The sequence below is a fragment of the Falco cherrug genome, chromosome 4, assembly GCF_023634085.1.
Source record: "Falco cherrug isolate bFalChe1 chromosome 4, bFalChe1.pri, whole genome shotgun sequence".
Lineage (NCBI taxonomy): Eukaryota > Metazoa > Chordata > Aves > Falconiformes > Falconidae > Falco > Falco cherrug.
The window spans coordinates 75,407,719-75,419,796 of NC_073700.1; the positions used below are offsets into that span (position 1 = coordinate 75,407,719).

The 12,078-nt window shown below is 37.4% G+C and overlaps 1 protein-coding gene across 2 annotated transcripts in view; it reads left to right on the plus strand.

Annotated features, from left to right (window-relative positions):
- CDK14 (cyclin dependent kinase 14) overlaps window positions 1-12,078 on the plus strand; it is a 316,633-nt gene that overhangs the window by 130,652 nt on the left and 173,903 nt on the right. For both annotated transcript variants that reach the window (XM_055709447.1, XM_027800119.2), the window contains one exon: window positions 2,844-2,938. In XM_055709447.1, the coding sequence (XP_055565422.1) occupies window positions 2,844-2,938 (95 nt within the window). The remainder of the gene's footprint in view (window positions 1-2,843; window positions 2,939-12,078) is intronic.

A 12,078-nucleotide genomic window follows, 5' to 3' on the forward strand; every position in this document is an offset into this window, starting at 1 on the left:
GTCTGTGATGGTTATTCAAGCAAATACAATGCATTTCCTTTAGGTATGCAAATATAGTTACTAGCCCTTGACAGGGAAGTGCTGAGTATTGGTACTTTTACTGGCTCAGGTCATGAATTTATGTACAAGTCACATAAATTATAATCTTGGATGTTTTTAATTATTGAAGTATGTCACCAGTTCCTTTGCCCTGTTTTTTACTGCTAGAATTTGCTGTAACGGAATGTGCAAACACAGGTGGCAGAAGAATGAGGAACAGACTCATTCAAACACATATGGTGTTTTGTCCGAAGTGTTTTAAAAAAAGCACTATAACCTTATTTGCTGCTGTGACTCCTCTAAACTCTTTGGGGAAATGAATTAAAAGTGCTGCCATCTGTTTTTCATACATATTTAATACTGAGGGTAAAAAAAGAATGCCAGCAGTTTTGAAGCAGTATTACCTAATTTTGTTTTTAAAGATATGTGCTAAGGATACAGGGAAGTGCTAGTATATTGGTCTCACTTTTGTGAGTTGCTGCAATACTTTTTCAACAATATTTTAGTCTTTTTATCTCAAAAGAAAACAACTCGGTGTGAAATCTATGGGTGATAATCACTGGATGGAGATGGCATTCTCTGGGAGAGTTACTTTGTTGTAGAAGTAACATCAGGCACAGCAGCACCTCGGTTCTCACTAAGCTCCAGTAGCAGCTGCACTGACAGCTTCAAAGATGAAGCCAGGCCTGTCTCAAGCTGATGCTGATAGATTCCATGGACTCTTTTTCATTCTCTTGAATGTGAATTCCTGGGTTTTGTCTTTGAATTAGTGGAGTTCATCCAAAGTTTTATCCCCTCCGACCAAAAAGTTGCCCAAAAGAGGAGGTATATTTGTTGTTTGTTCTGAAAGGGGATGGATGTTTCTGGGAAAAAAACCCACACCAAGCACCATCAGTTCATATTTCATTTTGTTTTTTTAAAGTACGCTGTGGAGGAACAGCTTTCCTATTTCAGACAACTTTTTATTTTTTTAAAACACCATCCTCATCCCATCCCCCCCCCCCCTTTTTTTTTTTTTAAGCAACGAAGCAGTATTTTCGCAAAGACAGGCACTCTCCAGTATGAGTCCTAATAGAAGAGCACACGGGGTAATTCTCTTACTTTCACCAGTTACGTTTGGTTTCTCACAGTATAAATTGATAGTGGAACTTCTTATTTTTGCAGTGTAAGATTAGTGCAATTAAGATGATTTTGTTCTCTGTGCTATATTATTTACTGTATTTCACTTGGTCTAATGGAGAAGACAGAAATCTCACCCTGCAGGTGATGTTTTGTAGTTCTTGTAGTATATGGCAGATGTTGAATACTGAGACTGTAAAAAGGGAGAATTGGACATTAGAGAAGATAAATAAGCGTGGGGGAGGGGACTGAAGAGGAAAGACAGTATTTGCAGAGACTTCAGGGTGAGCTGCTTTCAATGTACTGTTTAAGCCTTAATGACCCATATACAGATTTTAGCAACAAAGTAATGGCCAACCAGAGGAATTCAAGGCCTCAGGTGATAATCTGAACAGCCAAAGCTGACAGAGGTCATAAATACTACTACAGTTTGATACAGCTCTGCTAAGAGGCAATTTTCATGTTCACAGTCTCTCTTCATGTGTGGTTATTTGACAAGGTTTGAGGGAAGAGGTGGCAAAAGCTCAGTTACTGCAGGTGAACTTTTCTTGGGGTTCCCCCAGGTTAAAAGTTCTTGTTTCTGGCAGAAGGTACTTTTCAGAACAGTTGTCATTATTTGTTGGTGTTCCAGTAGCAATTTTTTATTGTTGTCCTTTAAGAAACGCAACATATCCATACCTCAGCCTGACGGAGCACCCTCAAAAGGACAGCAAGGGGTAATAGTGCTGTGGAAGCTCTCTAGCTTCCATTTTGCACAGCAGTGGAGTGAGACAGACATTTGGTGTTTCATTATTTTCTTTGACAAAAGAAGGGTGACAGAAGAAAGTTCCACATTATTCGGTACAGAAATATGCCACTCATTTGCATGTCTTTGTATCTATTACTTACTTTCCTGGGGTGACTGATAGTCCTGCTCAGATGTGTGCATGAGGTGGCATGCCACCAATGACAGAATGGCATTAGTAACAACACATGGCTTGTCAGCATATATTGCTAAAATATGCCATGTCTTGTGGAACATGAAATATGAAATACAGTGTGAACATTAAAAATGTATTATGGTGTAAAAGAAATTTAGAGAAGGAGATCACGTGGAAGTTCACTAAGTCTTTGTCAGTAATCTGAAAACATGAGCTAGTGCCTTTAAAAAAAACAAAAACAAACAGGTGAGAAAATACCATGTGTTTATTCTCATGAGCTAATACAAATGATTCCATCAAACCTGTGCTGTCTTTTGAGAGAAACGGGAATTACTGCTTAAAACACTGCTTTTAGGATAGTTGTTGCACTTCGTTTAGAAAGCAGCTCTGTTGTGTTGGATAGGAAACATGATGTTTTGAAAAGACATGCTTGACCTTTGTTTGAGACAAAATACCTTTGGTGTCTGACCAGATGTTAGTGATTGATCCACTTAGGGGAGGCTGTGTAAGGAAAGAATCTCTATCTGTAGCTCATTTTTGCCTCGAAGTGAGGTTGAGTTTGATGAGCAAGGTGGAGAAAACAGCACTGAATGGGAAGGCATGATCTTCAAGCACACTCAATGTGTAGAACTCATGAACATAGAAGATACTCAAGTTGGGTTATGAAACTCAGATGTCAAAAAAATCATCCAGGTCACTAAAAAAAAAAGCCAATCAATGTAATTTTGATCCTTTTTAAGATAACGTGTATGTTTTGCTTTTCAGCTTCTCTTTTGAAAGGATTGAAACATGCTAACATTGTGCTGCTTCATGACATCATTCACACCAAGGAGACCCTGACACTTGTGTTTGAATATGTGGTGAGTAAAGTAACTAATTTCTGGTTACGGTCCAGGGTGCATTGAAGTTGATAGAAAAGCTCTGCTATTGAGGTCTATGGATCAGGCCAAAATAACCCTTTTTTTTCCTTCAGGAGAGTGGATGCTATAAGAGATGATGCTTTTTTTTTTTTGTAGTGGAATAGGCTAGAAGTGAAAGGCTGGGCTAGACCAGGTTCAGAGGTGAAGTGGCTACTAGGGCTCTTGAAGGACCTTATACTGGTTAGTTGGCTTTTCAAACTGGTTCTTTATTCTGCTTCCTTGTTACAATTTAATAGAGCTTTTTCTTTATTGTTGTGATAGGTTAACTTTAAAATAGGTGAAGATAATGTAGATAAGGAGGAGGAGAGGACTGAAATGTTTAACAGGTAATAAAGCGTGTAGCAAGTTTAAATGGCTTCTGTTATGCCTGGCTTGCGCATAGTGTCTTTTTATAAGTAATGTCAGTAAAAAAGAAGTCTGGCACATGCAATTTAGAATTTTTGATTATTATTTTTTTTGCTATGACTAGTTTTTTATGTACTAATTAAAACTTCAATTTACATAGTACACAGTGTAATGATCTAATTGTGTTCAGTGTTACTTTCCAAAGTCTTGGGCTTGGCCTCCTAATTAATCTTTTTAGTTTATCTAAGACAAACATATGGCATTTTTGTAGAACTACTTCAGCATTTAGCTGTGGAATTATCCAATGTACTATTATAATTAACATCCTAATTTTCACAGATGGGTCCAAGAACATGCAGTTTAAAAGAAACAAATTTGTTTAGAGAAGGTTAGGTTTTCAGTATAGTATCTGTTATTGTGTTGTAATCAGGAAGACACTGCATTTATAAAGTACAGTGATTACTAGTTTTACTCTTAGTACATCCCTACTTAAGACAGATGGAATTGTTTTGGTGTTTCTTGGGAGTATACCTTAATTTTTACATGATAGTGCATACGACATCTTGTCTGGAAAAGTCATTCACCTTGTCTATTTACTTGAAAATGCTACAGTGTAATAATGTGGGTGTTCGGCTACAGGAGCCTACAGGATGGTTGCATGAAGTACATAGTTTTTTACCTCAGGTATAGAAATATTATTGAAAAATTAATTCCTTTTCTTAAAACTGGTGATTCTTCTGCTCCTGACTTATACACTGAATTAGCATGGGAAGAGCCTTGATATTTATTTTTATGTAGTGGTCAGTTTAGACTTATTTATGAGCACATCTTGCAGTCCCTTTTATCAGCAGCTATTTTTAGCTGTATTCATCAGAACTGGTTGAGATATGAGATCTGCAGATTATTTCTCCCTATAATAGATGTTTTTGCCTATTATACTAATGTTCGATTTCTGGATTTTAGGTCCAGTAGTGGTGTTTACAGCCTGGCTCCCAGCCACATGTTATATCATGTTGCTGTCTGTGATAAGGATGACCACAAGACTATAAGCTTCCTGCAGTGGCTGGTTCTTGTGGATTCACTTAGTTGTTTGTTTTTCAACAGGGTGCTGTTGGGATCAACCCTGCTGGTGGCTGCACTTTTTAATTCCCACATTGTTTGGTAGCTATTGAAACTGTTTCAGGATCTCATTTAGCAATGGTTTCTAGCCACTGATCCAAGTATAGTATTTGAGTATTTTGGCTGGTGGCCAGAGTCAAGGTGGTGTTCAGGAAGAAGGGGAGGAATGCATTGTTCTCTCCGGCCAGCCTAAGGACTGTATTGTAATGATGTAAGTTGCCCCTGTCCCTTGAGACAACAGAATTGCTTAACAAAAGTCTGTTTTTATTGTTAGGTAATGTAAAAATTAGGCTGATCAAATAGCTAAAGCCATCTGACAATGCTGTCTTACTGCTGGAGAATGCTCACGTAACCTGAATTGAGTTCTTGTGGGTCTGCATCATACAGGTTTTAATGGCATGATTGCAATGACCTTTTTTGTTCCTTTTGTCAAAGAGCTCTCACTCAGTGCATAATACGAATGTGCAGAGGGAAAAACTACAGTTGCCCATTCCTATCCACAGATTGTGGCTGGTTGACTATGCAGTCCAGCTGTGTAATTGGTGTTACTGAGCTCTGTGTCTGTAATGTCTATTTTGGTTTGTTGTTTTTTGTTGGGTTTGGGTTTATTTTTTTTTTTGGTAACACCTGTACATGGTTATGCCATTAATGAGTGATTTGTACTGAAATCAGTAGAAATATTAGTGTGATTAAAATTACACTGTAACATACTTTTTTTAATGACTGAGGCCTAACAAACCTAGAAGGGGTTGGATTTGATTGACTTCATAAAGTAACATCATGAAACTGATAACACTGTTGCCATTAATCACTATTGGCCATTTCAAACATAGTAAAAACCATCTGAGTGAGATGTCATGATTATATTAGGGATCAACAGTTAGTGATCCAAGAGTTCTCAGAAAATGGAAACTTTGGGTCTCTAGGTCGGTGACGATCCATTGGGAAATTAATGCTGATGAAACATCTGAGGTTATCAGAGGTGTTCTGTTTCAGCGTTGACCATGAAAGAGTAGAATGAAATTTAATTTCATGTAGCACCTTTCATTGCAAAATGCATTGCAGTTATAAGATAAAAGCTGAAAGCAGAATAGCCTCTGAAAGGAAACAGGGCAGTGATTAAATTCTCTGGGTACCTCAAATTAGAATTTTCTTTTTATATGGAAGTCTGTTAGATGAAAACATGACAGAGCTTTTTAACTTTAACCTTGCTGGTCCCTAGAAGCAAGAAAAGTCAATCTTTAAAAATTCTATCTGACAGTTGAAGAGCAGAAGTTCATTTTCCATAAACATTTTGGTGGTGAATGTGAAGCTGTACATTTCTGTGGAAGAAAAGGGGGACTTGCTTCTTTTGAATGAAAGAACTTAATTGAAAATATTTTAGTATATACAGTAGCTTGTTAGTAGGACATAATTTCTTTGTATGCTTTGGTAACTTACATCAGCTGTGATTATTGTTGGTCATTCAAGCGTACCAAAAAGGGATCTGAGAGCTCGGTTTTGTCACTGGATGACTGAGAGCCATTGCTCATTACCTGAGGAATTTTAAAGATGAACTGCTTGGAATCATGTTTATAAAACCTGAAGGGCTGATAGTCTTTCATGTATGAATGGTAGAGGAAATGGTTTCTGTGTAGTTACCTGGGATGTGTGAAACAAGATCTGAAACAAAATGTGAAATTTTGACACATTTTGCATATGGTATCTGAGACTGCAATGACTTCCAGAAGAAGAAGGTCAGTTCAGCTTTACAGTTCAATAGACGAGTATGACTGTTCACATCAGTTTTGTTCCTCTCCTCTCTAGGCTCTGTTAAGATATTAGTTTATGTGACCTTGTGGGTGTGCCAGCTGTAGTGCAAGTGTCACTGATATAGCCAATTTTGCCAAAGGAAGTGATGAATTTTACAGGTGAGATCTTTGAAGATGGGTTCACATCTGTTTGTCCTAAAACTATCATTAGCTGCTACCATTTGTTCCTTCACTTATTTAAAAGGAACATGACTGTATTTTGAAACACTTAATTGCTGAAAGGCAGTCCTAACCAATACATATTACTACAGGCTTTGTAGAATGCTAATGAAGTTTTTAGTATTATGCAAAATTACTTAAGTATGTTGTTATCAATAAATGAACCAGTAACTTGTCCTATTCCTGGCACATAAAAGTGAGCTTGTAAAGCCATACTTTAAATTATGCTTTCACTATTTATGAAATAGATTTGAAACAAGAACAGATACATTTATAGTTGGAGGTATGAGTCATGAGTAATACTAATTCTGCCTCAACAGTGAAAAAGCTCTAGACTAATAGTGTAATTTAAACCCAAGCATTTTCAATTACTTTGACTATTTTAATTTTTGTGTATGTTTTTTCTTCTTTAAAATTACTTTCCATTAAAGAAGAAAGTTTTAATTCTCATTGCTTCATTACAACAGCTAAAAAATACAATGAATTGGCTTAATAAAGTTTTATTAGTTATATTTTCCTCCCATTTCCTGTAAGAAAAAAATAGGTGTGAGGTTCTAATTTTTATGCTCATTGCAAATTGAGATATATACTGTTTATTGGAAGTAAGAGTTACAGAGCATGAGATTTTGCGTTTGTCATGGGACATCTTAGAAAAGTATTACACAAGGAAATGGTCGATGCTCATTATCTAAAAGGATCAACAATTTCTGCATTGAAAATTTTGAATTTTTTAGAACTTTTGATAATTTGGATTAAGCACTTTACTGGTTTTCTGGTTTTATTTATTTTATTAGGGAGTGTGTATTGACACTAAGGGTAGGATGTCATTGCTCATTTGTGAAAACAAACAAAATAATCCACATTGTTTTAGTGGATGAGAGAACAGGGGAAATCAGTGGAGTCCTAGAGCTGCTTTTGAGCTTTGATCCCTAGGACTGTTCAGCAATGCTTACTACCTAGAGGAAGTTAGGGAAGCTGGGCACAAGAAGGAAGAAGGGGTCTTTTTCATCCTTGATTGAGAGTGAAACTTATTTGGAGGCTGCATTACCTTATTTTGGTGTGAATGTGAGACGATAGGTAATTTTCTGCCCACTTGATGTCCAGGAGTTTGGCCAGCCATGGTAAGCAAACAAAGCTCTGAAGCAAGCCAGATGCCTCTTGGCAGACAATGCTGCTTGCCATGAACATGCTTGTCTACCCTGGGAAGGAGCGGAGCTGCTGAGGTCTCCCAGCATGGGAGCAGTTGAATTTAGTAGTTTCCATTTGCCTTGACCAGAAAAGGAGCCATTCCCCTATTGGTTTAACCCCTGCTTTGGGCTCCAGGCTTGCCCCAAGTTGGGCTACTTAAATTGAAGTCAAAAAGACAACAGAACAAGTCTGAGAGGAAGCAGAGCGAAAGAAAATCCCCGTGCTGCTGAGAAGAGGCTGTAAGGGAATACTGCTCTTGGGAATGCCTTGTTTTTCAAGTTTTAATGAGCAGATCAGTGACAGGAGCTGCTGCTGTCCAAGTATAGGTTGCCGATGCAAACAAAGTCAGCTTTGGGAGGTAAGGACTGAGAAGGGATTTCAGAAGGAAATTGCTTGGTGCTTTGCTGAAAGGTAAGGACTGTGTGCCAGACATGGGAATCAGCAGGAAAGGAGGAATGAGAAATTGTATTTAAATTGTCGTGGTTTAACCCCAGCTGGTAACTAAGTACCACACAGCCACTCACTCAGTCCCCCCTCACCCAGAGGTATGAGGAGAAGAATTGGAAAGGAGTGTAGAACTCGAGGGTTGAGATAAGAACCATTTAGTAAGTAAAGCAAGAGCCATGCATGCAAGCAAAGTAAAGCAAAAAATTCATTCGCTATTTTCCATCAAGAGGCAGGTGTTCCGCCATACCCAGGAAAGCCGGGCTCCATCATGTGTAACAGTTACTTGGGAAGGCAAACACCATAATGCCAAATGTCCCCCCCTTTCCTTCTTCTTCCTCCAGCTTATATACTCAACGTGATGTCATATGGTATGGAATATCTCTTTGGCTAGTTCGGGTCAGTTGTCCTGGCTGTGTCCCTTCTCCATTCCCTGCGCCCTTCCAGCCCTCTGGCTGGCAGGGCCCAAGAAACTGAGAGGTCCCTGACTTGGTATAAACATCACCCAGCAACAACCAAAACCATTAGTGCACTATCAACATTGTTCTTACACCGAATCTAAAACACATCACTGCACCAGCCACTAAGAAGAAAATATCCCAGCTGAAACTAGGACAAAATACAAATAAAAATACTCCTGCTAGGCTAAGAAGTTTACACAGGTCTGGTGGGAGGAAGAAAGATGTTACTCATCATCCTGACTTTGCAAGATCTCAATCAAAGGTTGTGTAGACTTCATACAGAGGGTACGTACTGATGAAGAGATGTGTGAATAAAATTAATCAGGATTTACACCCAACAGATAGGAGGCTGTGTGTATCTGAATTTTTATTCTTTGTACAATTTACTGATGTTTTTTCTAACCTTACAAAATATTGGTTGGATTTGCACTGTGCTTTGCACCATTTAATAATTTGCATCTATTATTTATTCTTCTTTTTATTAACTACTGGTAAGTGTGTTCAGTGTAAGTACTGTAAAAAACCACAACAAAATTAAAGCATAAAAAATCCAGAGCTGAGCTGACAGATGGAACACTGGAAATCGCATAAGATGTTCTATCTACTGATAGATCTCAATTATTTTTTCCTAAATTACAGATAAAAATTCCAAATGTCATTGTAGTGCATCAAAAACATATACATGTAGTAAGATGCCTATGCCAGTGATAATGCTTTACTCAATACAGGTAAGGCCACCACCGAAAATAGTAAATGTGTCCACATAAGGAAAACCTGAATCAGGTGGAGACCTGAGGGGGAAAGAAACAAGAAAGAACAAACATCTAGATAAAGGCTTCCGAGGAAAAGTCAAATGTACAGTAGGGCTGGTTAGAGTTGGGGGGAAAAAGGATGAGATGGTTACAAACCTTTAAATATCTAATATAGAAAGACAGTGACTTGTTTCTGTGTCAATGGTAAAGAGGGTAAGAAAATCTGAAATTGCACTAAGGAAGAGAAAGATTAAATTATATGAATACCTCTTCAATGGTAACAATAGTAAAGCACTGAAGAAGATAACTACAGGGTGATGGTTTCTCTAATACTGGCTGTCTTTAAGAACAGTTTAGACATTCATCAGAACATCAGAATGACATGTCATTGATAGTAGATATAGGTAAGTTGATTGTTTTTTCTTTGAGAACCTTTCTATGTGTGTCTTTCTGCATCTTATTTTTTTATCAGTTAAATATGAATACTTGTAGTCTTTCAGTGAAGTTAATACACTGCTACTTTCCTGTATCAGGAGTTGAAGAAAAAAAAAAGTTGATTTATTTACTACTTCAAACAAAACTAAAGAAAAAATGCTTCTAATTTTAGTATTTGTTAGATTTTTTTGTTGTTGTGTTTTGGTTTTTTTTTTTAGTAATTATGTTGTAGATTTCTGGACAGCTCTACCATCAGTAATATTCTGGTGGCACACCACACATTCCTTATCTTTTAATTTCAGTAATAAACTGGCATTGTCCAAGTCCCTCTAAGGTGAAACCTGACAGTATCTCAACTTGCACTAGAGACTTGTCTAATCTAAACTTTTTTTTCTCAGACCCTTTAATAATGTGGGTTGTAGCTGCTGCTTAATTCCTCTCAAAATGAGAAGCGCTGATTTATTCAGTGCAGACTGAAACAACCAACCAACCAACCACCAACCCAAAACCTGGCTGTTTGGAGAGTGATTATTGCCTTAATTCTAAATCTAAAAATAGATTTTTCATTCCGGAACTAGCAGTATGCAGCTTTGTGCTAAAAAACCAGAAACTTTGGGTGAGCAATTCTGGCAAAATAATAATAACACTAAAAATCCTGGAGCAGAATGAAGAGATCAGTAATTGCAGATGTCATTATAATATGTTTATAGTTTTATGATATAAAAATAATTAAGGAATGGTGAATAAGAGGAATCAAGCTTGAGTAATAAATAGAGTCAACACTTGAAAGTTAAAAAGGCCTATTCATTTTTTGGTTTTTTTACTACTTTGAGTAAAGAGGATATAATCCATGGAAGCATCATTTTTCTTTTGTGTGCCTTGCAGCCTGAAGTGCAATTTTCCCTATAAAATTTTTATTAATCTTTCAATCATGCATGGGCAGTTAAGATTAGGAGGCAAGGCAGAAAGCAGTCACTCAGCCAGTGTGAAGAGAGGTCTACCATAGGATGCTGAAGCTTTTAGAGAAAGTGTTTGCACTTCTCTTTTCCTGCCCTGAAGATTTTTATTTTTTTTCTAGCCCAGCACACCACCATAGCAAAGGCTCTTGTGCCAACTCAGCTTGTGTAGGTATGTCTACATTATCCACAGCCGATACTGTGCCAGTAGTAGTGTGGATACTTGGCATAGTGTGGCTGTATGTGGATTGTCATCCTCCCTGCAATGTGTGTGCTCTGTTTACGTGGTCCTGGAGTGAGTATTGTCACCATGAGTTTAGTGGTATCTGCCATGGTCCAACAAGAAACTTTTTGTAACTTCAGATTGATTTTTATTATTTTTTTTAAAAAAATATGTGGATATAGCGGGTGTAATGGTCAGTGCTGTGGAAACCTAATGACTTACCAAGTTAAAGAGAAAGTGACCATGCACATGTACTGCAACTTGCTCAGCTTATAAGAATTGTCCCAACCCTTTGTTGACTTTGGGAACTGTAAGTCCATCACAGTTTACACAAGTTGATGATCTGCTAGGTTTTCATCATACTAAACAGAAATTCCTACAGATTTTTGAGATGTCATTTTTTTGTTAAAATAATCCCATGAAATTAAGTGTTTATTGTCTCTTTAACCTGATTTACTAAGAAAACAAGGCTGATACAGTTAGTAAGGTGGACAGAGAATAAGGAAAAGGATAATCTGGCTTCTTTAGAAAACTGGATTTTGTTGAAGTCCTCTTAGTTCATTCAGCAGTTCTTTCCACAGCAGTGTGTGTTTCACTTGTCAAGAATCAGGGACCAGATGAATGAACAGAGATGTGCAATGAACAGAGACTTTGTATCAATAAATACGTATTTTCTACTAACAACCAAAAATCAGGCAACTGTGCATTCCTTTTTCTTTCTGGGATTTTCAGGTAGGTTTGTGTATGTATTATGTACTCCCACCACCAAACCTCCTTTTCTATATATTATTGTTAATGTGATTTGAAGTATATTTATCTTTGTTGACAGTGTGAGAGAAATCCAAGGCACTAGAAACATCTGTTAGCAAAATTGTTTTCATTAAAGGTGTCTTGTGGGGCGTTTTTTTTCTTTCTTGAATCCCTAATATATATATTTCCCCTGCTGCTCAGCCCAGCTGGTGCTGTTGCCTTCTGCTGTTTTCCTGGAAGTTGCTTAGGTATCACCCAGAAATAGCTTGTAGGATATTTTGTTACCATGGCTAACACTGCATTTTCTCACAGGGGGGAAAAGATTGCATTATACAAAGCCATAGAAACACTTGAAAATGAGAATCTATGAGACTTGAAAATACCAGCAACATGAAATTAGTTTAAACCGTGGTGCAGTAATCTGCAGAGCACTTAGG